This window comes from Aedes albopictus, chromosome 1 (genome assembly GCF_035046485.1).
Source record: "Aedes albopictus strain Foshan chromosome 1, AalbF5, whole genome shotgun sequence".
Lineage (NCBI taxonomy): Eukaryota > Metazoa > Arthropoda > Insecta > Diptera > Culicidae > Aedes > Aedes albopictus.
In genome coordinates this window covers 43,113,701-43,141,543 of record NC_085136.1, presented here as the reverse complement: position 1 = coordinate 43,141,543, position 27,843 = coordinate 43,113,701, and the positions used below count along the sequence as shown (strand labels likewise).

General features: G+C 46.4%; 2 protein-coding genes across 2 annotated transcripts in view; both read right to left on the bottom strand.

Annotated features, from left to right (window-relative positions):
• The window catches only part of LOC109402629 (neurogenic locus Notch protein), a 98,685-nt gene that overhangs the window by 60,013 nt on the left and 10,829 nt on the right, over window positions 1-27,843 (bottom strand). The window lies entirely within an intron of this gene.
• Window positions 978-9,235, bottom strand: LOC134284894 (uncharacterized protein K02A2.6-like). Its single transcript, XM_062844428.1, has 2 exons — window positions 7,598-9,235; window positions 978-7,518 (listed from the first exon to the last, which is right to left on the bottom strand). The coding sequence occupies exons 1-2, from the start codon at window positions 9,233-9,235 to the stop codon at window positions 6,286-6,288; spliced, it is 2,871 nt and encodes a 956-aa protein (XP_062700412.1). The 3' UTR covers window positions 978-6,285.

Below are 27,843 nucleotides of genomic sequence, written 5' to 3'. Positions count from 1 at the left end.
TTGTTTGTCTCGTGTGTTTTCTGCTTCTCCGCCGCCTGCCTGGCCACACAGACTCTCCTCCATGAGGGGTCTTGTGTGCGAAAAGCAGGCTCTCGTCGCGTGCATATTTCCACGGAGCCAACGAAAGAAGCTGAATTCGTAATTTCTTTTCCATAGTTTCCCATAGACCCGAAGCGTCTCTCACGTTAGATTGCTTCTCGGATCCAAGTAAGCGGTGCGGTCAATTTTCGGCCATGTGTCGGTAATTTTCGCAAGGAAAGCCACTCTTTCTCGCACAACGAAGCCGAGCAACTCACCGAACGGAACCGACAAATGAGAAGCAATTCAGTGCAGTAAACACATGATTTTAATGACAAAACGCTGCTCCGCAAAGTAGGCGCAGCGTCAAGTCACGCCTGAGGTTTGCTGCGACCGTCTTCTGTTCTCCGCTTTGTCGCTCGTCATCATGCAGGCAAATCGTGTGACCCCTCGGGTGACGCAAACTGGAATGCTCCAAGAGTGGGTCATTTACGCTCCCGATGGAGCCCGGAAGTCATCCTGCAAAACAGGTGCGAAAGCCTCCCTATTTACTCAGAAAAAAAACAAGACACGACTTCGCCCGACAGCGATGACAGCCCACAAAGCCCCATTAGATAATGCGGCAGGCGAGCGAGGGGTCCCTCCGATGACAAATGGCGTCAATCGATCTCGGCGCTCTAATGAGTGCGCCGTTGCTGCCTTCCCATGTCATTTAACCCCTGGCAATCGCTCCGAAATCGATTACGGCGACTTTCTCCCTTTCGTCTCTGCCTCGGGAGAAGGCAAACAAGCACTTTTTTGACATTTCAAACGATCACGATTTTGACGAGCCGAGCATGCTCGCTCATACGTATACATAGTTGCCAGCCCGCTCGTCGAGAGTGTGATAACGATCGATCAAAAGGAAGGACCCCATAAAACCAAATCCGACGACCTGGATTGGTCTGTTTTTCTCGACGATGACGCGAGATAGAGCGATGAATGGAAAGGGAGTAAATTGCGGTTCCTCATTCTGCTCGTCGCAGCCGTTGCCACTAATGTATGCACGGTGGTGGTTGGTGATGTGAAAATGATATTTATGAGCGCCATTTTTCTCCACTCAGCCACGACGGCGACTCGCTACGTCCGATAATGGAACTTTGCGGTTCCAGACGTTGAGAGGACGCCGTCTTTCGCCGTTTTTCGCCAAGCTCCTGTCAAGCCCTGATCCCACACAGATTGAATAACCTCTCTCGTAGAAGAAAACGACGAAATACGAGACTCATCAAGGTACGAAACTGATCGAAACGGGAAACCGCAAGTTCAAGAATGGGATCGCCATCGGCTCGCCACCATGCAAACATAAAATTGGGATTAATCCACCTGGCGATCGTGCAGTCTCGATCGTAGTAGACTGAGGCAAATGACTGCTGTGGCTTACTTCGATTTGACGTTTGCCATATCGTTAGAATACAGCAACTAATTCAATTTAAATTCTGTGAAATCTTGATGCACGGAAAAAATCTTTCTTCGGTTTTGTTTTTGACACAATGTTTCCAGTGTATATTCTACACACCGAAAGAAACAAACAAATTCTCGATCGATAATGATACTCATCATTAGAACATGATTGCAAGCCTAAGGTAACCAAGAAGCGGAGGTCTAATCCACATGACGTACTGAAAAAGTAACACTTTGGAGCAGCTTCAACCCAACAACGCGTCAGAACAAAGAAAGACCCAACGCCGTCGTGGCAGATCATAATGGACCTCTAATAACAATAACAATATCATTGCCGACAATAATCGTAAAACTTTGACTGGGTAGGGCAAAAGGAACATCGACGACGACGATGATGATGAAGATGACGATGATCGCGCTGCCGCCACTGCTGGGCTGGGCGACGTTGTCGACCAAGACGCTACAACAACTGGGATAATGACATTATCAAGCTGAAGGAACCGGAGTTTAACCTGCCGCCACCAACTGGGCCGAAGCAAATTGGACGCTCATTGTTGTCCGCGCTATTAGATAATGTTTCCTGCAGCTCCGAGGCTAGACCGAAGCTATCACATCTTCCCGAGTGCGAGAAATTACGGAAATTATGATTTTATGGCAGCAGGAGTCGCCTCTGATGAGAGAACGCGGCACAGCAAGTTTCCACGCACAACGATCGACCGGGATATTCCTTTTTCTTAATGGACAGAAATGAGCTCATTCGACGCAACCTAGACGATGGGAAAATGCTGAGAACATCTTGTTACTTTTTTGTCTGATTTCTTCATTTCTCAAGAAGCAATGGTTACCAACATCTAGTTTGCCATGCTAATGCATCAGACACATTCTGACTTATTCCGACGAATATCCTATCAAAAGCACACAGCGAATTACGATCAGTGTACGTTTGTCTTGACTTCCGAACTGTCAACCGTGTTTACTACACGGAAAATTAAAAGTGCGCATTCCATGCCAAATAAAAAAATCTCAAAAGCTAATTCTTGCAGCAAAAGAGATCAAATTGTTTTCCTTTCTCGATCAAAACCGAAACCTCGAATTTGGTAGCGAAACCAAGCCGAAAATGGGAACAACCTGTCTTGCCGCAGTCCTGTCAATGTGTTTGCACTCGCGCACTAATTGGACATAATTATGCGCGTTCCGCGCACTGCAATTACTGTCCAAAAAATTCGTCTCCCAAAAACCTTCCAAAATGAAAGAATCGCTGCCAATGGAGGAATCGTGCAAAACAAAACAAAAAACAAGCAGTCAAAGCAAAGTCGAGATTTTTGACAGGTTCGCTTTTGCTGCGCGCTTCGTGTTTCGCATTTCACGTTTTGTGAGAGCAATATCGCGCGCGCGCACATACAATCGGTCATCCAGCGATCGATCGATTGCGCAGTCCATTAAGGTCGATAGGGAAACCTTTTTACCACAAGCACAATCCATTTACGATCAATTAAGGCCTGCGCGGCACTCATCGCTTTCCATCCCGCGAGGTCAGCTCCGAAATGCTGCTGATGCTGCATGGGCACACAGCGCAAACTGCTGTGGCTACTTGGATGAAAGGCGTATCTAAATTCGCACGATGCAAGCCCCCACGCATCGCAATCCGACTTGAAGGGCCCTCCTTCTCCTCCTCAAAACAAAACTCGCCGGCTAAGTTAGAGATGATTGACAGTTTATCTGACGGACGCATTGCGCGAAAAGTATTTCCAATGAGTGGCGCTGATGGAGGTCGCCGCCATCCATTAGGTGCTGCTCACTCCGCGCCGAGCGCCGATCATTTTCAGCCGCGTGGAAAACTGCCTAATTGAACCTTTAAAAGCAATTTCGATCGATCGATCGATAAATAATGTTTGCAAGGCAAACAGCTTCCGTGTTACAAGTCGTTAATGGACGCGTCTAGGCAAACTTTGCTATTCGGCGAACGGAAGAGAGCCCTTGCAGCAGCAACATTTGAAATCACGTGGTTCAGCAAGATTTGTCTTTCTGGAAAAACTTTCCAACATTGCTGCGGGCTTGGCCCGCACATGCAAGATAGCGATCATCGTGCTACGCGCTGCGAAAGAAATCACAGAGGGCCTCACCTCTTTTTCTCGTAGGCCAGCTTCACACCAGGCCAGTCTATCGCTGTCGCTAAATCTTCCACCGTGCAAGCGTAATAAGCGTTACCGTAGATCAGATGACATAGATGATTTGGTTTCAATTTCAAACTTAATTGCCACTCGATCGAATCCCCGCGATCTAAGCAACCCACTTTTGACAGATCTCGCTCTTTATTTTTTGCTGCATGGGCTGGCTGGCATTAATTATACGAAATTAAAACCTCTAAATGCAACTGGATGGCGAGCGTTTGTCCTTGATTGGATTAAGCGGTTCCACATGTGGATTAGTTTTTCACACTCACACGCCTCCTGCTGGCAGCGCGGGGTCTTTGTGAAAGCCCCTTCAAGTGAGTCACCCAGCTTAGTTAGGTTAGCCGGCATACTTGGATCGGTTGGGCATCTGGCTGCTGCAGTGGATCGGTTGAGCTGCAGGCTGCAGCTGCACGACAATCGTCGGCCTACTACGTACCACCCGACTCTGTGTGCTAACAGGATGTTGATCGTTCGGAGATCGTGACGCCATTAAGTCAGGTCAGACCGACAGACAGACAGACACACAGGCAAATATTAATATCATGGGTTTTAGAGATTCAGATCGTCGTCGTCGTCATCGTCAACATAATTGCTGAATGTGCGCCGCAGCCACTACTGGTTTTCTCAGACCTTCTGACGGGGTAAGAAGGAAAAACTTGTTTACATTCACAGTCGGTCTGGCAGTGTTGACGTAAATAAATCATTCTCGCTGAGACGACTCGATCCAGCATCGCCGTTCGCTCAGCCTCCTTCGATAAACAAAGTATCATTCGTGCGGACTCCCGGGAATGTTTACACTTGGAAAAGATTTCAATTACACTTTTGTTTAGGCTGATTAGTGCCCATGTAGCACTTTTCGGACGAGAGACGGTGGGAAAAGCCTTTTCAATTTAGCTTTCAAATTCACCGATCGATTCAATCCGCCGGAATGCTGCCTTCCGGCTCTTCCAACCGGATCTTCCCAGCTTCCACCTGTTAGCGCCCGAACAAACATCATAAATCGTTTCCCCTTCCGATTGGGGAGCTGAGGCGACCCATTTCCATGACGACGAGCCACCCAAAAAGCCATATAAATTAAATTACTTAATTATACTACTTTGTCATTTCCAAAACCGATTCCGAGAGGCACCTCGTTCCACAGAAATTTACGATCTTGATTCGAGAGAGACCCAGCGAGCTAGATCCAGGAAGAAAACGTCATAAAACCTCTCCATAGCCACGACTAGGCCCCAGTGCCGAAAGTAAAGGGTCTCACGACCCTCCGAGTCCAGAGCACAATGACGTCGCTCGTGCCTATGACAGTGATGAGGGCAGCACTTTCACTTCACCTCGAAAATCCCCTTCGAAAGAAAAGAAATGAAATTTGACAGCGCTGGCTTAGATTTTTCGGGCTTGTTAGGACCCCCGCTTGTCACCCCAGCCCCGAGCCAAAACACTTGAACCGGTTCAACAGCGGTTGAACGGTTCAGTCCAAATCGCAGAAAAGTGCACAGAGGGCCTACTGCGATCCATACACGAGCACGAGGAAAAGGGTAGAGACGATGCGTTCCAAGAATGCGTCCGCTGAATCAAGACACACAGAGTCCGAGCCGAGTGCCCTTAGGGTCCAAATACGGGTTTGTTTTCGGGGTCTCTCCTTTCTCGCGCTGATTCGTTTGTTGATCTTGCTCGATCGAGTCTCATCGGGCTGCATCAGCATCCATGAAGCATGCACGGTCGAACGAACGGCGATCGAGACGAGCGCAAATGTGCGTGCGAGCAAAAAAGCTTTTTACATTGTTGCCATATTTCATTCCGGTTCGGTTCGGGTCTCCTGCGCAATCGGTTGTTGTTTCTCACACTGATCTTCGCTCGCATCGCATCGCTTCGCGAAGAGAAAATCAAGCGGGAAAGAAGCCCACGCGGAGTCTGCGTTTTTTGGTCGTCCCTGCCTTGGCTGTCAACTCTCATCATAAAACGGTTTCGATACAATCGACACTCGCAGGGAAAAAAGTGCAATACCGATCAATGGATCGATTGCTGATGCGTCCGTCCCATTAATGGACATTTTTTGTTAACCCCCACTGAACCAGGGTTGACACTTCGCGCCTGCAGGGCTGTGAAAACCGGTTGCCTAACGGTTTCGAATCGGGTCAAACGCGTGCGCAGGGCTGTGCAACTTCTGGCGGTAACCGGGAAATCACCCATTACGCCTGCTACTGGGAACACACGTCTTGCCTTGTACACTGTTGCACTCACACTGACCCCATGTGCACTGCTCAGGGTGAAGAAGGTAGAGTGGCGTACACTATCACTATGTCGCCCCACACATCCCCCTTTCTCTCTGGTGAAATAAATAAACGTAACGTGGGTTCAACGGTTCAATTAAATAGAATAAATGCGTGTGCAGCAACCCTTGAAACATGCTGCATAGATTTTCAGAAAAAAAAACGATCATAGCAATCTTTTTAAGGACATGACAGTTCGGATTATTCTCTTCAAGAATCAAGAGCAAAAATATCAAGCTCCAGGAGCCAAGAAAAGCCCCCTCAAATCAGGACATTTCTAGCAGTGCGTATTCCAAGATATTCAAGCAGGAATAAGATAACTCTTTAGCAGAAAAAGGTACATATATTCCAGTTAAAAAAACATGTATGGTAATTCAAATTTTAATCTACAGTTTTTCAATTCCACGAACGTATTCGGAGAGATGTGAAGGAGGTCGCTTCATCCGGTTGGATCGCTCGCGAACACCATCACTGGCAGGAACATCGGAATCCGTGTGATCCTTGGCCGCTTCGGATGATGTCTCTCGCCACAGTTGAACCTTTTTGGTCTGCGAGACGTGGCGCTTTAGCTGTTGGCCTTCCGTATCACAGAGGATCAAGCTTCCGTTACTCTCCTGCATCACAGTGAAGCGCTTTGGGTTGAACCTAGTTTCTCCTTTAGCCCGTGACGAACGTTCGACGATGACAGTGTCACCTGGTTTCACCTGATCCGGCTTAGCTCCACGCCTGGCATCCTCCCGTTTTTTTGACGATAGTTTCGCCTCGCGGTCCCTTGAATCCAGCAACTTTTCATCGTATTCAGCTTTGCCAAAATTCAGTAGTGGAAGTCCACGCTTTATTTTACGGCCAGTCAATATCTCTTCTGGAGGCAATCTTGTGATGCTATGATCTGCCGCATTGTAGGATTGGACTGCAGCTTGCAATTCTTCCTTGTAGCTTGCTCCCGTGGACAGTGCGGTACACATAGCTCTATTCACAAGCTTCATAAAACCCTCCACCAAACCATTTTGCTGAGGGTAGAATGGGGTCGAAAAGATTGTTTGAATGCCTCGTTCAGAGCAAAATTCCGCATAATCTTGCCCGTTGAAGGGTGGACCATTATCGGATTTCATAGCCTTTGGGAAACCCTCCCTCTCAAAAACTTCATCAAGTACCGCTTTGGTGTGTTCAAACTTGGTTGATTTCACGGGACGAGCTATCGCATACCTAGACCTGAGATCGATAATAACCAGTATCAAAATGCCCCCTAGTTTTTGATACGGCCCATTAAAGTCAAGAGCAATAGTTTCCCATACTCCTTTTGGGGCAAAAGCTCGCCGCATCGGAGGTGGTCTTTCCGGACGACCATTTGCGGCACAAATGGCGCACGATTTCACCCATTTCTCTGCATCACTGCTCATTCCTGGCCACCAGACTCGACTACGAAGAATGCTCTTAAGCTTAGCATCAAGTGGATGGCCCTGGTGTGCTATTCCCAATGCTTTTTCTTGAAGCTGTTGAGGGATGACGGGGCAACCATTCTTCAGTAAAATTCCATTAGTGAAGACAAGATTGTCCGCAACAGACTTGAACTTCATTAAACTTTTTGGCCATTTATGTTCCTCCAAGGCCTGAGCCACCTATGAACAAAATCAAAATATGAATAAAATCCGAATTGCTTACATTGTATTAATAGTACAAACGCAAATTTAATATTACCTGCATAAGAGTGACATCATTTTCGGTGGATTCACGAATTTCCTCTTCAGTGAGGAACTCGACGCTGTTCAGTTCCAGACGGCAAACTTCCCATGGACTAATATCCTCCTCAAACGCGTCATCATCACCACAATACAGTCGCGACGACGAATCCGCAATGTTGTCATGTCCTCTGATGTACTCGACTTGGTAATCATATGGGCTGAGGCGTAGAGCCCAACCATCTGCTCTCGTTAAGGCTCGCTTTGACTCTTCACGGGTTCTGTTTAAGATGAATGTCATCCCTTGGGCGTCTGTACGGAGCGTAAAGTGTCTGCCTAGCAAAAAGTAGGAGAAATGCTCCACTGCCCATACTGCACTCAACGCTTCCCGCTGATTTTGCGCGTACTTTTTCTCAGTAGTCGTCAGTGACTTTGAGGCAAAGCTTATAATACGCGGAATCCCTTGGCAATTCTCCTGCACCAACACGGCGCCCAATGCACTTGGAGATGCATCTGTGTATAGGATAGTTCTGTCCGACTCAGAGAAGAATCCCAACGATATCGTCGAATCTATGATGCGTTGCCTTACGAGCTCGAAAGCACTTTCCTGTTCTACACCCCAGCTCCACTTCTGCGCTGTCACCACTGACCACAAAGGTGCAGATATCTCCGCAAAGTTTCTGATGTAGGGGCTTACAAATGAAGCAAGCCCAAGGAAACTCCGAAGTTCAGACGAGGTAGATGGATGTCGAAACTTCTGCACATCTTTGACCTTCGACGCTTCAATGTTGAATCCTTTTTCGCTGAGTTCGTGTCCCAGAAAGTTGATTCGCGTTCGATCGTACTCGCATTTGGAAGCATTGAGCGTAAGATTGTTTGATCTTAGAATTTGCAAAACTTGGGCAACTGTTTGTCTCAACTCTTCAACTGTTTCTGCAAACAATAGAACATCATCGATGTATACGACCTTGTTCTTCACGTCTTTCAAAATACGCGTCATCTCACGCTGAAATACTTCTGGTGCACAATTGACACCAAACATCAAACGAGTGAAGCGATACATCCCGGTCTCCGATATGAACGTAGTTAGATCGCGTGACTCTTCACTCAGTTCGAGATGATAAAACGCGTCGGACAGATCAAGTTTGGTGAAAAATTTTGCTCCATGCAACTTCACCTTCATCTCATCGATCAGCGGTAACCGGAAATACTCCCGCTTGATGGCTTTGTTTGGTGCCCTCATGTTCACCACCAAGCGGAAGCTATCTTTGCCCTTAGGCACCGCCGACATTCCACTAATCCACTGGGGTGCCGTTGTGACCTTTTCGATAATACCCCTTGCCTCCATTTGCTCCAGCCGCCGCCGAGCTTCTTCGCGATAAGCCGCTGGGATATTATAATATGCATTACGCACCGGTGGAACAGAATTATCAATGCTGAACCTTATTTTGACGCCAGGCATTTTGGGGAACACTGAAGATTCCTCACAGGTGTTCACCGTTTCTCCGACTTGAAGCAGACCCATGTCGCTGGCTGTAGCTCTTCCTAGCAACGATCTCTGGCCTTCCCTGACGACGAGAAAATCTGCCGTAACTGCTTTCTTGCCACTGTATCCAACTGCCTCTACTGTAGCACTGAAACTGCACTCCACTACCATGGGTTTATTTGTTGCATATGCTCGCAGACCGATGCTCCGTGGAGTTGGACTTTGAACAAGCGAAGCAGTGCCCAGTTCAAACTGTTTCGCAAGATTATTCCAATCTTCACCGCCTACGACGTTCACATCCGCCCCAGAATCAATCAGGAATTGGATTGGACTAGATGAGTCAATGCGACAGTTCACCAGTACATCCTGCAGGGACAAGGCATTGATATGCTACAACGAAAAAAACGTAAGTATGCATTTGCGTAACGAAGTATTTATTGTCGGTTTTGCTTTTATCACCAGTTCATTCCTTTACCTGCTCTTTACGATCCTCATTCGTAGGAGTTCCAGGGCGCTCATCTTTCACTGTATTAACACGGTCCATTCGACAAGCCGCTGCGAAGTGACCACGTTGACCGCAAGAGTTGCAGTTTCTCTTGAGAGCCGGACATTCATCTCCGCCATGAGAAGACCTGAAGCACCTCGGGCATCGGCTACGGCGACTCAAGCTGAAGTTTGGTCGGTAGGCTGCTGGTCTGTCGGACTTGAACCTCTTGGCCGGATACCTTGATGCCGGGAGGGAACTTGATCCGCGCTTATACTGAACTTCGGTGCCTCTGAACCTGGTGTTGCTTACCACGAGGGCATGTCGCTCGCCTCCGGATATTAACATTTCCGCTTGAAACGCTTCGGCTCGGGTGGCTGCTTGGACGATTGTGTTTGAATCATGATTATAGGTTCGTGCCGTCTTTATCAATTCCTGGTTGCGAAGGCCTCTCAAGAGCTGGGTTCTGACGAATCGATCCTGATCAACCGGACTGTAGTCACACAGAAGTACTTTTTCCGTAAGTCTTGCATGGAATTTTACGGCTGATTCACCTTCCTCTTGAACCATTCTAGAGAAGTCTTCGTGTTCTGCTGCAGGATCCGTCATTGCCTTAAGATGTTGATTGATGTTGTTGATGAATTGTACATAGCAGTTGTCATCGTCGCCAATAGGCCGCAACTTTGCAGCTCTCACGATACTCTTCAACTCGTCCCCCATGGACAAAAGGAGAAGCTCAACGCGACGCTTCGGATCTCTGAGGTTTGAGAGGGAAACTGCCGTTTCGAAATCATCCAAAAAGCGAGTCCATGGCTCCCACATTCTCGTAGCCGGAACATTCTTCGGGAACGGCTTGATGTTGTCCCACCGAATCAGGCTTCCGCTGGAAGACGCGCCGGATGGTTCGGTATACGGTTCAGTCGGCGGTTGAGTCGACGGCAGTGAAGCCGTAATACTTGGAGAATTAGCAGGACCCTCTTGCGAATGTGCACGACTCATTTCTTTGATGACATTCTCCAGTTCCAGAATCCGCGCTTCTAGTTCTTCCTGACGATTTGGCCTAGTGGATGAGCTTGAATCGTGATGATCTGCGCCTTCATCTTCGACGTAGGGTTGGTGATCATTCGGAGCACGAACGAACAGACCCGCTATATTCTCATTCCGGAACGGCTCTTCCTCATCGCTGTTCGGAGGGATTGGCGGTGCACGAACGTATTTTCCCGCTCGAGGCATTCCGACTGCGTTAAACGCGTTGCTCCTATAAGCGATAAATAAATTTATGTTTACTTGCCTCTTTTTCTTTTGTCGTTGCTTTGGATCATAACTATTACTTGATCGAAACAAAACGAAGGAAAACCCACAGCGTTGTTTGAAAGTACCAACTTTTCGAACTTGTCTTGTAAAAACAGTACAGTTCCGTCTGAATTTTCCCGAGATTGAACGTTCACTTGCTTCGAGCTACCGAAAAGAATGAAACCTACTTTATGCTTTGTTCTTCGTATGCTCACCCACACAGAGTCACACTGTGAGTGAACAATACACTGAAAAACCAAAGCTGTCAAATTTGAGTAATTTTAGCTCATTCGAATCTTTTTTCTGAGTTCTTTTGAAACATCTTTACATTGTAACTGGGTACACAACTTGGCCTGTAGTTGCCTTTTCTTGGGGCGTCAAGCGAACATCATTTCTAAGTATTCAAATTCTGGATTCAAAATGCAGTCCTGAGCTCAGAGCAGGATGAGATAAACTAACATTTGTATGCGTTTGTTTTCCCGTGTGTTCTATGTCTTTTCCATTCGCTCTTGTTTCGTTGACGTGTCATTTTTTTTTGCATGCGTACTCTCATGCAGCTTTCTGTCACCCCCATTCTTGTTTACGGGCGTATCCGCTTTCGGACGTATTTGGTTCGTTCGAATCCGTAGATTTTGCTGGCGTAAAAGGAAATACGTTCTGAAACGGATTCGATCGAAAACAAGAATAAGGGTGCCGTCAATGCTCATTAAGTATTCTGCTTCTCTTGAACTATAGTTAGCATATCGCGTAAATTTTCAAAAGCACAATCTGGCGGTCCTCAAAACTCGCTATTTTTCAATGCGGTCCTCAAAACACGCTTTTTTATAGCTTCGATTTTTTTTCTCAACTCGATGCGGATTTTCAACGAAAGTTCAGGCTGGCGGTCCTCAAAACTCGTCATTTTTCGATGCGGTCCTCAAAACACGCTTTTTTTATAGCTTCGAATGTTAACGGTCCTTTCAACTAGATGCGGATTTTCAACGTAAGTTCAGGCTGGCGGTCCTCAAAACTCGCCCTTTTCCAAGTGCGGTCCTCAAAACGCACACTTACAAAACACATAACAAATACACTGCGGTCCTCTTAACTCGCTCTCTCTCTCTCTTTCACCTACTTTGTCATCCGTTTTGGTCTGGTTTGCGTTTTAAACTTTCTCCACGCAATGGGTGATTTCCACGGAACTGGCCAATTGTTTTACATGCTATTACAGTAATTGAATCTGTAGCCAAAACCTGTCACGGTCGCCAATGTGCAACTTCTGGCGGTAACCGGGAAATCACCCATTACGCCTGCTACTGGGAACACACGTCTTGCCTTGTACACTGTTGCACTCACACTGACCCCATGTGCACTGCTCAGGGTGAAGAAGGTAGAGTGGCGTACACTATCACTATGTCGCCCCACACAAGGGCAAGAATCCTTCTTGAAACGCCCCCCTCCCGATCACAGTAACCGGTTCTGATCGATCGCGATCACACACAGCTGAATCGTTCTCATCGATCGAGCATAATTGGACCGATTTTCAGCGAGTTGTCACGAATTTGGGCGAATAAAGGGCCAATCAAGCACCATTCGGTCGTTTTTTTAGCCGCTTGTTTGCCTCCTCGCGCACATATGTGAAGGCGCGAAGAACCGTTAAACTCGATCACTTCGATTACGGGCAATAAGACGGACAATTAAATCGAATTATTACCCTTTGGGTTGTATGTGGCTCAAATGCTGCGGCTGCCAGCGGCTCGATTGGCCAATTGTCGGCAGCCCGCGATCATGCTCGGCTGTCTTAATTCAATTTGCTGTTTGTCTGTGTCTGAGAATCCCGCGGACTCTCAGGATTGATTGGGGGACGCAATAATTGAGCGCAAAAAATAAACGAGATGAAACATTTTTACGGAGAACTGATTGCCCGATGGAAAACTTTCGACCTATCTCCTCAATCCGTCGATGCCGAATCAACCGGCGTGACAGGTGTCCAGCGCGCCAGATTATTAATGATCGGGCTGGTCGTGTCGATCGCAGCAAGCCATTTTTCCTCCTCACTTTTGGCCTTTGCTTTGAGGAACCCAACTGGAGATAAATCACGACTCTTAGTAGGCTTGTTTTTCGGTCTAATCCGCTTTTTCGGGCTCGCCGATGAGGCACGCCGATGAGGCACGATCAGGCGACAAGTCAATGCCATTAGGACGCGATAATGGCCACCCATTTCTCGATTCTCTCGCGAGCCGAGCGATCATCCATATCTTTCCCACTGGGGCGCTTTTCTGGTTTGGTGAGCGCGATTATCATTATTCAAAATTTTTAATTCCAACAAATCTGCCGAGATAACCGCGAGAGCGGAATAACCCCGGCCCAGCTCGGAAATAATTCTATGTATCTGGCATAATAGCTAGACACAGAAGACAGGTCCAAATCCGAAGAATCGACACTGTCGGAAGGAGAAGTGCAGACGGGTGAATGAGGAGAGGATGCTCTAGGTAGAGGTGCTAGTTGTGTGCGTTTATGAGGCTATTCGTTCGCAACATCTCTTCCGCTTTTTTTTCTGTTTGACTGATGCGAGGCAATTCGGCTTGAATTTTCTGGATTTCCTCAACGCAGAATTCGGCACCAGGTGTAAAACGAAAAGCGTGAACAGAGCGAGCGGAGATTGGACGACGATAATCGTGTGAGCGGGTACCTACTACTTGTTCGCTCACTATTATGTGGATGGAATTGTGGAGGAAGGTACATGAGGAAAGGTCAATTCAGAAAAATTTGACCTCGTTTTTTCGGTTCTCTTGGTGAGTTGGGTAAATCGTTCTGCTGTTCATATTCGTGGAGATCGAAACTTTTTCTTTCGGGCTTGGACATGTGAGAACGGATAGTGATACTTCTAAAAAATTTGCACAAATCAGTTGAAAAGTTTCGTCGGGATTTTCGACCATTACAAGCTGCCTGACATTTCCAATTTTTTCCTGAAATTTCACAGAAATTCTTCCTGAATACTGGCAATGTAAGCCGGAAAAAATATCCGAAAATTTACTGGAAACTCTTGAACAAAAACTGGTTCGTTGGAAGCGGACAGGGAATATGCTGTTGTAGGGTTCTAAAAATACCTGAACAGATTACTTCGAAGTTAAAGGCGAAGTATTGGTAACATTACCTAAATGAAGCTACATTGTGTTCAAAAATTGGGGGACTTAAGGTCCGGTAGGTTGGAGCGAGAGGGGGTCTTAGGGTATCCAAGAACTCCCTTGAGTATAGGTCACTGAATCCACAAGCATAACTAGTAATCATCATTTGAAGCACTATCAACAAAATTCATGCTTCCACAGCCCCATACAACTGTATTTGGTCAAACGATGACTTCAATAATCTTTTGAGGTTTTCAAGAACTTCCGGGAATCTACAAGCCTTCGAATCTACAAGCGTAAATGGTGCTCTCTCGCTTCGCTCCTTTAAGCGACAAACTATTTTGCCACTGTAGTCACTGCACTCTTGTCATAACTTCGACGGCTTCGAGTACGTTTGATATGATCCTGCTTCATCATCGGGGACATATATGATTCCTTCGGCCCCAAAGGCTTAAGGTTAAATTGTACTACAGCCCCATAAAACCTGCTGAAGCTCAATGAAATCCACCGATAGGCCTTGAAACCCTTCGGAAAACCCTCCTGAGATTCTCATAAAAGTTACCTGAAACTTCTGAAATCCCCTAATGAATGGATTTGAAACCTCTCAGGAACTCCTCTATGATTCTCGTAGTCTTTTTTTAAGTCACAACCAGAGACTTTCCTTATAGTGAAGATTCACAGCGTCCACTTTCTAACAAATGCATTCTCTCTAGCACAAATCTGAAGATCCAGCATAAGCATCAGACTGAAAATGCAACTCAGCGTTTACTGCGAGTAGGATAGCTACGAGTTACCTTTTCGTAGCGTTGCTTTTGGTGAATCTCCAGATATGTGCTCGAGAAGTTTCGACCGGACCGGAAGGACGTTCATATTTGTACTACAGCAACCGTGTCCTTAAACGCCCCGTCAAAATCTTCGGAACTTCTAATATTGGAACGCCCTTAAACTTCTCAGAAACCCTCTTTGAGACTCAGGTAGACTTTTCATAGATTCTACTGAAATTTGTCAAAACTCCCTGAAACTTCTTGAAACGTTTTGAAACACCCTAAAATGCCTTGAAACCTCTCAGAGATCCCTGTGAACTTCCTTTTAACTCTGGTGAATCATCCTGAAACTGGCTTCAATCATTTGAAATCAACTAAAGGCAAGCAACCTCCCAGAAAACCTCGTGAAGCGCCTGTGGCCCTTTAAATTCTACTGAAACTCCCTGAAATTCCTTGAAATCTCTCGAAACGCCTCGTTTCGTAAACTTCCCTTTGATTCTATCAAAGTCTCCTGAAACTTCCTTAACCCTGTCTATTCGTTCAATACGCCTAAAAATCGCCTGAGGCCTCTGTAAATTTCTCTTGAACACCACGGTAGTTCCTCAAACTTCCAAAAACTCTGAAACCCAGTGGCGATTCCCTAACCTCAATGTAGGGTTTGTACGGGCATGCACTCTCTATGTTTACATTGAGTGTGTAAATGGTGCGAATTGGGCAGTTACGAATGAGTGTGTAGAGCAGGGATGCCATATATACAGATTTATCTGTATTATACAGATTTTTGAGCATCGGTACAGATAGCGTTTATATGAAATACAGATTTTCCATTTGTATGGGATACAGATTTCTCACCCTAATTTTGTATGGGATACAGATTTTTGAACGAGTGATACAGAAAATCATCTGGCATCTCTGGTGTAGAGTGACAGTTGCGAGAAAGTGGAGCGTCGGCGGACGACGGACAGCGAACCTGTGGGAAGTCTGGTGAATCCGAACGACCGGAGAAAGCTTCTGAACTGGAGAGCTGGAGTTTGCCGTTGCGAGAGTTCCTTCCGGAAGTGGACCCTACACTCAAATCTACCTGTTCAACGAACGTAAATACCTGCATTTTCTCATCAAATTTGCTTGTAATTGGTAGAAAATGACGAGAATAGTCGTTTTCGCTCATTTTCAATTTGATTCTGATCATAAATTCTCCGCAAATGCAAGTTTTAGGGTCGTTGAACAGGTAAAAAGTGAGGTTACGAGACGCCACTGCTGAAACCACCCCAAACAAATTGACACCCTTCAGAAAATTCACCTGAGAGTCAGAGACCTCCTTTAAACTCTCCTGAAGTCCCGTGACATTCACTAAAATGCCTTGACACCGTTTTGCAGACACCCTGAAAATCTCATGAAAGCCCCTGAAGTCTCCTGAAATTCCATGAAATGCATTAAACTCCTTGAAACGGCATAAATTCCGTCTCAAAGCTATCCTGAATGTCACCAAAGCTCTCTGAAATCATCTGAAAACTTCTAAATTGTCCCAAAACCAGCTGATGAAACGCTTTGAATTCTCTGAAAGCCCTCTGAAACCTTCTGGAGTACTCTTGCAAGATCCTGAAACCCTCTGATACTGCCGAAAACTCCACTGAAACTTCCAGAATTACCTTGAAACATCTCTGAAAGTCTCTTAAAGGCACCCTTAAGCCCCTTTGAAAGCCCCCATTAGGGAACATCCATAAAATACGTCATCAGCAGCGCCTACTTTACACGCAAAGACATTCGTGAGCAGCACACGTGGGTGTAACGAAATGGCGAAACTTCAAAAAGACCATGTCCTGCTGGATGGCCAGCACTTCTGCTTCTGAGATGTCTCATTGATGTGAGGACCTTCAGAGGACCAAACATCGACTCGGATCATCACCTCTGTGGCAGTAAGATTGGAGCACGGTTATCAACCGTGGCGAACTCAAGAATTCAGCAACCTTTGCGTTCCAATATCCAGCGTTTCTCGGCAGAAGGTGTGGCAGATGAGTACCGCAGGATAAAGAGGATAAAGGATGAGCGGATAAAGGGAAACAGCATAGACGACAACCTCAACAATCTGTGGGAATCTATCCACGGAGCACGTGAGCACAGCGCCGCGGGAACGTACTGATCAAAGACTCAGAATAGTGTTGCCAGAATCCGAATGTCTGGTACCCGCCAGAATTTAGAGTGTTGCAAGGAAGCAAGAGCAGTCTAGAAAAGAATTCACCGCAACGCAGAAAGAAGAGAGTGTCATTACTGTGGCTCAAAAGATTTAGGAATAATACGACATGCGGGAATTTTACGAAACCGTAGATGGTGTGCGTAGAAAAACAGCGCCGTCTTCCGTCATGTGCAATAACCTTGAAGGTATGTTGATTGACAGATAAAACTCTGGGTCTCGCGGACTGACTTAATTTGATCTCTCAGCGGGAGCCTAAATCGGGAGCCAAACATTACATATTGAGGTTATGTTCAACCTGTGTGATCGATTAGGAAGTATTGTAATATATTTGAGTTAAAAAAATATTTTCAACTTTAATTTATTTTCTCTTTAAACAAACTGTATCTCACAAATGATCAAACCATTTTCCATGCCTCATTGTGATCAGAGACACATCCGCCGAGAAACAATAAAACACTTTCAGACGGCAACCTTTCACGGAGCACCGTATAGCAACCCACGTCCACACATTCTAACAAAACAAGTCGATACTAAAGCTGTGTAAATCGTAAATAGGCGATAAAGAACTGCAGGAAACATATAGAATTATTTTCGAATGTAAACAAACTTTGTTAAAGTCATGTGTACAGATTCAAGCTTGAACATGGTTTACCTCTTTTGAGAGAGTGCAGAGAGTAAAATCCGGAGAAAAGAAAGACCCGAATGACAGATGTGACCAAAGCAATTTAACACATGAAACATGTTTCAAGATTAGCTTGAAAACAACAAGGGGTTGAGTCCGCGTTACTCAGATAAAACTATGGTAACTGCAAGGTAGCGAGAGCACTTCGAAACTTTGTTGATTGGAGAGAACGTTACTCGACGACGAACAGAGTAAGCATTAGGAACGATGGACAAGCTGTGGAGCCCCCGATGATAGATGAGGTAAGAAAAGCTATCAACGAGCTGAAAAACAGTAAGGCTACTGGAAATGACGAACTCTCGGCTGATCTTTTTTAACACTGTAGTGAGCTGAGCAGAAGGAATTATCGCTGGTCAACCTTCGACGAAATTTGATCTAGGTCGTCTGGATCACCTGGGTCTTCTGGGTTGCTAGATCTTCTTTGTCTTCTGGGTGTTTTTGTCTTCTGAATTTTCTGTGTAGTCTGGGTCTTCTGGATCTTCGGAATATTCTAGGTGTTCTGGGTCTTCTGAATCTCTTGGTCTTCTGGATCTTCTGGGTCTACTGAGTCTTCTGAATCTTCTGTTATTCTGAATTTTCAGGGTCTTCTGGGTCTTCTGAGTCTTCTGGCTCTTTTGGATCTTCTGGGTCTTCAAGGTCTTTTAGGTCATCTGGATCTTCTGGGTCCCCTGAGTCTTGTGGCTCTTCAGAATCTTCTGAGTGTTCTGGGTCTCCTGAGTCTTCTGGATCTTCTGAATGTTCTGGCTCTTCTAGGTCTTCTTGGTCTTCTAGTTTTTTTTTTTTAGTCTTATGGTATATTCTGGGGTCTTTTAGATCTTCTGAGTCTTCTGGTTCTTCTAGATCAGATTGATATCGATTGAAAGGCGCTAAATCCAAGAATATACACGATATGCCTTGCAATATACTTTTAAAATGCATAACGCGACACTATACAGATGATCTTATACTAGTTAGAGAAAGAAGTAATTATCGATGGTCAACTTTCGACAAGATGTGCTAGAACTTCGATTGACAACATCCCAAAATATTCACAGCTCTTCAAAGGCTATACGGAACATCTGTTTAAAAAATTAAACATTTCACAAACTAGCTGCTCGTGAGAAAACGTGCTCTACTGTGGCCCAGCACCTAGTAGGTACGAGATTCCTATAGGAAACGAGAAGAAAACAACGTCCATAAAAAGCCTAATACAGCAGCAAGTACTTCCGTTCTCGCACGGTTCCCCCTTTCAAAACAAGAAAAACGCCGTGATGAAAGAATTTAAAAAGCTTCCATCAAAATAGAAAGGGGTAATTACAACAGCAAGCATCGCACTTTACGCTTGAAGTTTTTTTTGTTGTTGTCTGACACAGAGGGCCTAAATAGAAGAACAAAAACATCTTCCTATAAACATATCGGTTTCAATCTGTCATCGTCATCAAACATGATCACGACGACGACGACCATTATGTATGATACGTGTGCGACATCGAAAACGATCGAAATTGTGACGCCGCGGCGGTGTGGTGTTTGGTGGGAACCTCGTAGGCGTCACTTTTCCAAGAACGAACGATCGTCGTCGTCGTCAAGAAGCCTATTAATAATTCGAATGGATTTTTTGCTTCTTCCGTTGCCGCGCCGCCTCCGACTCCGCCGCCGCCGCTGCCACATTCAATGTGGCTGGGGCATATTTAATAAATTATCACAAATCGTTTGACATTTTGGGGTCCGCGCATCCAGACGGTGTTCAGACCATCATATCAACGAAAGTGAAGCCAGCCGGGTGGCGAGGGCGATAGAAACCCCTGCTGGGAAGCGCGAAGACTCTGCGCCGCACCGCGGGATATCCGCGAGCAGCAGTGCGTGGTCCATGGTCGGTCATCTTCGAAACATCCCCGGTCGTTCGGTTTTCGGGGTTTTGATACATTTAATAAAAATAATGACTCCCCAAAAGGGTAAACATTGTGGTTCCCTGGGGGATCTTTGGATGGTATGTCGGGTGGATTCGTGACGGTGACGCGTCCCACACAAAAGAACAAGTGCAGAGTGCATTTAAGACAGGTGAATGTCTCAGTTTGTGAAATCCGGTCGATACGTTTGCTTCGCAAATGTCTTTCACCACTGAGCCGCTTCAGCTCATCACAGCACCAAGCTTCTTTCGACACAGAGTACTTCTGCCATCCAGCTCTTACGTCCACCGATCAAGTAGTACCGCACACCGCCTAGATTCCTTTAGTTCTCAGCGCAGGTCTCTCAAGATACTAGATCCTCAACAATTGTTGATCCTCATCACCGCCTCTCGATACCCCAACGACTATTGACGCGCAGTCGCATCGTCTGTTGCTCGGTCTGTTGACACCTCATCGGGTATAGTATAGGCCTTCTCATCGTCTCTTGGATGGTAACGCATCTTGGTCTCCTGAATTCCAGAACCACCGCCAAGGCGACCCTGGGCCCATAACCTGTTAAAACGACAAAGAACACAGACTTATGTTCCATTTCGCAGACACTGACTGATATCGCTACCAGCTCAGCTCCTCTCTTTTATCCAATCTAGGTACAAACATATTTACTGATTCATTCTCACTATAATTTACCAGTCAGTTTCGTATCTACTAGTTCTTTTGAGCTGCTTGACGTATCTCAAGGACTCCAACAAATTCAATGTCCAAGTCTCGGGGCCGTATAGAGCAAACGCTACTAGATTCTCAACGATTGTTTGTCACCTCAAGCCTGGAACACATAGCGTCCGTTCCGTCGAGGTTTGCGTTTGTTTTTTTGACAGTTTTCCCATGGGAAATGTGTCAAACTACTGTCACGCACACGCAAACGTATGCATTGTGTGGGGCACTTCACCGCCTCTCGATACTCCAACGACTATTGGATGGCACTGGATCATGATCTCCTCGCTTACTGAACCACCACCAGGGCGTCCTTGGGCCCATAACCTGTAAAAATAACAATTCACACAGCGAGGCTTCTTTTAAGCTAATCCGCAGGCACTGACCGATACCGCTACCAACTTAGCGCCCCTCTTTTATCGAATTTAGCTCCTCACAGGCTCTAACAAATTCCAACGTCCAAGGCAGTATAGAGCAACCGCTAGAATCAGTGTTTTCTGCAACGCGAATGTAATCTTCGTCTGAAGGAAGTCCTATTCGCAGCTCTTTACAACAATACTCGAATGAATATTTTATTCACACTGTTAACATAACAATAACATTCAACAACATACACAAACTCATGGTGTATCTATATTAGATAAAGGTTGTCTCGAATATGATGGTTGACCGATTGCAACATTTCATGCACTCAACAGTAGAGTGGTCTCCTGCAAGCGTTGGTCCCGTTCACTCGTTTGGATACGTCAACTCCTCTTCGTTGAATTCCGCTTCTAAACTCGACCTCCCGTATATTCTCCGCATCGACATCAGGAAATGTCACTTTCATATTCAATTGCATAACTCTACACTGCTCCCGTGCTCACTATCGTGTTTGAAAATATCAGTCGGGAGTCATTTTCAGAAGCCTCAGCTCCTTGATATCCTTTCAAATCTCATCGAGGATCGGCGACTACACAGTTTGTGTATCGGCACTAATGCTCACTATGTTCATCATCGCGATACCGTTCTTTCCAGTCAACGAAGTCTCAAAGGTCTCTCCTTCCACCTGGCAGCTTCTATACCGTCGAAATTCCTTTAAATCGGAGTCACGCGGAGTTCACGCCAACCACAATTTCTCGGGTGTCTTTCATCCAAACAAGCTGATTTTGTTATAGGGATTGCTACTGTCTGCTTGACTGCTTGTTTTCTAGGCACGCTCTTCGGATGTTTCGTAAAATTTCCACATATCACTCTCTTCATACCATGCTTCATACTGATTTTTCTTTTTGTGGTATATTTCCTCAGTTTGTTAAGGATGTCATCTCCTCTTATCTGCTCATCCAGCTTCTGGTTGTACTCATCTGCTATACAGTTTCTGCCGAGATGTACTGTATATTGAAACGCAACGGTCGCTGAATTCTTGAGTTTGCCATGGTTGATAACCATGCTTCCACTGACTGAGATCAGCTAATCAGAGTCGATGTTTGGTCCTCTGAAGGTCCCCACATCAGAAGCAGAAGTGATTGCCAGCAGGAGGTGTTTTTAATTCAATGGAATCAGTTGATTGCCTGAATGGATTTCATGTTCACAGGGCAGTTTAAGACCCTCCTTGATAGAATCAATTCATGCGAGATTTCCGGAGGGCTTAAGGATTTTTTTTAGGAGTTTCAGTTAGGTTTCCAGAAGATCCAGAGGGCCCAGAAGACCTAGAAGACCCAGAAGATTCACAATACACAGAAGATTCAGAAGAGCCAGAAGACTTAATAGATCCGGAAGATACAGAAGACCTAGAAGATTTAGAAGGCCGAGAATACCTTGAAGACCCAGAAGATCCAGAAGACCCAGAAGACAGAAGACACTAGAAAACCCAGGTGACCCAGACGACCTAGATCAAATCTTATCGATAATTGAGACGTCAGAATGACGTCCGATAGACATCAGAATGACATCTGAAGGACGTTAGAATGACGTCCAAAAGACGTCAAAATGACGTCCGAAAGAAATCAGAATGACAACCGAAAGACGTCAGAATATCGTACGAAAGGCGTTAGAATGAAGTCCGAATGAAGCCAGAACAACATCCGAAAGAAGTGAGAATAACGTCCGAAAGACGTCAGAATGATGTCCGAAAGACGTCAGAATGACGTCCAAAAAAAAACATCAGAATGACGTTCAAAAGTCGTCAGAATGCGGCCCGAAAGACGTCAGAATGTCGTTCGAAAGACGTCAGAATGCCGTCTGAAAGACGTCAGAATGCCGTCTGAAAGACGTCAGAATGCTGTTCAAAAGACGTCAGAATGACGCCCGGAATACGTCAGAATGACGCCCGAAAGACGTCAGAATGACGCCCGGAAGACGTCAGAATGACGCCCGGAAGACGTCAGAATGACGCCCGGAAGACGTCAGAATGACGTCCGAAAGACGTCAGAATGACGTCCGAAAGACGTCAGAATGACGTCCGAAAGACGTCAGAATGACGTCCGAAAGACGTCAGAATGACGTCCGAAAGACGTCAGAATGACGTCCGAAAGTCGTCAGAATGACGTCCGAAAGACGTCAGAATGACGTCCGAAAGACGTCAGAATGACGTCCGAAAGACGTCAGAATGACGTCCGAAAGACGTCAGAATGACGTCCGAAAGACGTCCGAAAGACGTCCGAAAGACGTCAGAATGCCGTCTGAAAGACGTCAGAATGCTGTTCAAAAGACGTCAGAATGACGCCCGGAAGACGTCAGAATGACGCCCGAAAGACGTCAGAATGACGCCCGAAAGACGTCAGAATGACGCCCGGAAGACGTCAGAATGACGCCCGGAAGACGTCAGAATGACGTCCGAAAGACGTCAGAATGACGTCCGAAAGACGTCAGAATGACGTCCGAAAGACGTCAGAATGACGTCCGAAAGACGTCAGAATGACGTCCGAAAGACGTCAGAATGACGTCCGAAAGACGTCAGAATGACGTCCGAAAGACGTCAGAATGACGTCCGAAAGACGTCAGAATGACGTCCGAAAGACGTCAGAATGACGTCCGAAAGACGTCAGAATGACGTCCGAAAGACGTCAGAATGACGTCCGAAAGACGTCAGAATGACGTCCGAAAGACGTCAGAATGACGTCCGGAAGACGTCAGAATGACGTCCGAAAGACGTCAGAATGACGTCCGAAAGACGTCAGAATGACGTCCGAAAGACGTCAGAATGACGTCCGAAAGACGTCAGAATGACGTCCGAAAGACGTCAGAATGACGTCCGAAAGACGTCAGAATGACGTCCGAAAGACGTCAGAATGACGTCCGAAAGACGTCAGAATGACGTCCGAAAGACGTCAGAATGACGTCCGAAAGACGTCAGAATGACGTCCGAAAGACGTCAGAATGACGTCCGAAAGACGTCAGAATGACGTCCGAAAGACGTCAGAATGACGTCCGAAAGACGTCAGAATGACGTCCGAAAGACGTCAGAATGACGTCCGAAAGACGTCAGAATGACGTCCGAAAGACGTCAGAATGACGTCCGAAAGACGTCAGAATGACGTCCGAAAGACGTCAGAATGACGTCCGAAAGACGTCAGAATGACGTCCGAAAGACGTCAGAATGACGTCCGAAAGACGTCAGAATGACGTCCGAAAGACGTCAGAATGACGTCAGAAAGACGTCCGAAAGACGTCCGAAAGACGTCCGAAAGACGTCCGAAAGACGTCAGAATGACGTCCGAAAGACGTCAGAATGACGTCCGAAAGACGTCAGAATGACGTCCGAAAGACGTCAGAATGACGTCCGAAAGACGTCAGAATGACGTCCGAAAGACGTCAGAATGACGTCCGAAAGACGTCAGAATGACGTCCGAAAGACGTCAGAATGACGTCCGAAAGACGTCAGAATGACGTCCGAAAGACGTCAGAATGACGTCCGAAAGACGTCAGAATGACGTCCGAAAGACGTCAGAATGACGTCCGAAAGACGTCAGAATGACGTCCGAAAGACGTCAGAATGACGTCCGAAAGACGTCAGAATGACGTCCGAAAGACGTCAGAATGACGTCCGAAAGACGTCAGAATGACGTCCGAAAGACGTCAGAATGACGTCCGAAAGACGTCAGAATGACGTCCGAAAGACGTCAGAATGACGTCCGAAAGACGTCAGAATGACGTCCGAAAGACGTCAGAATGACTCCGAAAGACGTCAGAATGACGTCCGAAAGACGTCAGAATGACGTCCGAAAGACGTCAGAATGACGTCCGAAAGACGTCAGAATGACGTCCGAAAGACGTCAGAATGACGTCCGAAAGACGTCAGAATGACGTCCGAAAGACGTCAGAATGACGTCCGAAAGACGTCAGAATGACGTCCGAAAGACGTCAGAATGACGTCCGAAAGACGTCAGAATGACGTCCGAAAGACGTCAGAATGACGTCCGAAAGACGTCAGAATGACGCCCGGAAAACGTCAGAATGACGTCCGGAAGACGTTAGAATGACGTCCGAAAGGAGTCCGGAAGATTCCAATGACGTCCGAAAGGAGTCCGGAAGACTCCAATGACGTCCGCAACACGTCCGAAAGACGTCAGAATGAAATCCAAAAGGCATCCGCAAGACGTTAGAATAACGTCTGACTCCAATAACGCCCGGAAGACGTCAGAATAAAGTACGAAAGTCGTCCGGAAGACGTCAGAATGCACTCGGAAGGCGTCAGAATGACGCTCAGAAGACTTCGGAATAAAGTCTGGAAGACGCAAGGAAGACGTCAGAATGAAATACAGAATGACGTCTGGAAGACATCAGAATAAGGTCTGGAAGACGTCAGAATGACGTCCGAAAGACGTCAGAGTGACGTACTTCTTTCTCAAACCAGTATAAGATCATCTATATGGTTTCGCGTTATCCATTTACACGGTATATTGCAAGGTGTGTAATGCGTATTCTCGGATATAGCGCCTTTCAATCGGTATTAACCTGATCTAGAAGTTTCAGAAGACTCAGAAGATCCAGAAAACCTGGAAGACCCAGAAGATCGAGAAGATCTACAAATCCCAGACAACCCAGGAAATTCAGAATACAGGGAAGACCAAGACAACACAGAAGACCTACTATTGTTGATCGTATACAGTATCCATGAAAACCAACACAAAGGCATGCTTCGATCGTCACCAAGTGAAATGTTTCACAGTGACTGATAAATTGTAGTGCTGGCCTTCGAAATTTTAAAGAGCCTACTGCGATCCAGTTCTCTTACGGTTCTTTCCTTGAAGTACTGTTAGAATTCGACGTCACAAAAAAACGAATAAAAAACTAATTAATTCCTGAATAATTTAATCCTTTTCAACCAGCTAATGACCTGAATTCTGACTGCAGTCAGAATTCTGGCAGACGACGAGGGAGCAACAAAAAAGCGGAATGACGACGGAATGTTGCATCCCAGCACGAGTAGGCGCGCAACCCGGTAGCACATTTCCCCTGATCGATTCTTCGAAGTTTTCACCTTCGGACAATCCCGAACATAAGAGAAAAAAAAATAAACAAGAATAACTATATGGATTGGTGGAACTTGGAAGGTCCGATCCGGACCAAACCGAACAAAAAAAAAACGAACCGATCGATCCATTGTATGCTAAAATAAAGGAACGATCAGAAATGTATAGTAAGAAAGAGTCTTCTGGTGCTTCTTGTCCCGATCGGATCGATCGCCTCGCCTCCAGGGACTTCCAGGTCTCGAAAAATTATTCATAAATGGAGTTTTCGTCTGGCACACTGCGGGACCCTCCGGGTCCCCCTTCACCGCCTCCTCCGTGCAGGTAGAGGAGGTACCTTTCGCAAAGCAGGCGATGCTCGTCCAATTTGGAGCTCGATCCTCTCCTCGGTCCAATCCAAAGTATGACAGTGGTTCGGAGTTCTTCGAGTGTGTTATTGTTTGTTGTGCGCTTCTGCTGCGCCAATGGCTAATTTAAATAATTTATCGATATGGTCGTCGTCGCGGTCTTCTCCTTGGAATCCGCGCGCGCGCTCGCGCTCGCATTGCCCCCGTTGGGTCTTGTCCTCTCTAGACAATTGGACATTTCTTCTGTGTGCTTGCTTGCTTGCTTGCTGTTAATAGTTGGTTTGTCGTTTGGTCAAGCCGTAGCAAGGGGACAGGGAGGGCGGTGGCGGTCTGCGCGCAGCATATTGGACCTTTGGCGGGACGACCGACCGGTCGGTTCGTTATGAATTTTGATTAGTTCTCAGCCAGTTGGGACGTGGACAGCCCCATTGGGTTTTGGGAAGTCAGTGGTACAAGAAAGGAGACACCGAAGCTGCTGCTGCTGCAAAGACAGTCGATGATGTCACGGACTTTGGTGGGACACGCGGACGATGGGACCTTGAGTCTGCGCGAATGGTCTCGAATGTTGAAATATGGATTTTTTATTCAATTTTTGCTATGTTGACTAAAGGTTTGTATCCGATCGAACACTTTTATTGATGTAAACCCAGGGAGCAAGTCGGACTAGGAATAGCTAATTCAATAAAAATGATTAAAAATGGAACGAGCTCACCACATTGAACTTAATGCGCAAATACGCAAAAGTCAATGAATTTATATTGGCGTCGGGGTACCGAACCGACAGCCTACTTCGATTGCCCACGAGACCATTCCAACGCTCATTCCAACGCCGCGCGCAGCTATGAAAACTCAGCCATCAAATCCCGTCCGTCCAATTTAGTTCACTTTTGCAACAATTTATCGCCGTAATAAAAGTTCCAGAACGATTGAACCGGCATCAGCAGCAGTGCTACTTTATCCGGCTAGAGACCCCCAAGTTCCAGTGCAGCCCAAGCCACAAAAGGTGGGGGCGCGTAGGGTATTCCTACGGTGGATAGCCCCGATCGTAAAACAGGATTTGCCATGCGACGACGACGATAAAGAGCAACCCACTCGCGCGGAATAACAACACGGGAGGACGGGAAACCACGCGAAGAAGATTCAATCCGGCATTATCTGCCCACGCGCCCATGTACCATTACTTGCGCGATCGCCTCTCACCGACAGCGCTCCATTACGCCGCCCGCCACCCCATGGGGAGGTGGTGCGGCTCGCAGATGGGTCTCCTAATGGGCATCAGCATTAGTCCGGTTCCAAGTTGGGTTGGAAGGTTTTCGCAATGCTTCGGTTCTTCTGGGCGTCGATAACGAATGCGTGTTAGTTATTGTAGGTACCTAGGTAGGTAGGAAGGGAAGAATATGATCGCCGCCCGCGATCGACGATCGACAAGGGCCGAAGTGGTCGCTCGCAGTCGCATCGCAGCAGTCACTGTGCAATATATCTTCGCGGGGTGCGAGGCGGGCGGTGTGAGGACCGAAATGTTTGTACACAACATGGCACATTTTAGCGAGCGATCAGGCGACCACGGGAGATGCCTCTTGCCGGGCGGTTGCTGTTAGCAAGGGAAATCGGAGTAAAAGGCACTTTTGGACAAAGTGTCTCGAGTATACCAAAGAGGCAAATCTTTGTCGTTTTGACAGGTTTTCTGCTCGATTGAAGCTATAGGCTATTCCGAATTACCCCCAATTGTAGAGGCGCTTGGTGAGATAAGGAGAAAATCGTTTGTTTACATAAAAAAAGTCAATTTTTTGTCGTCAAATTTTACTCATTTTTTGCTCTAGAAGTTGCTATTTTCCATTTGCAATGGCTTCCATTATCATCA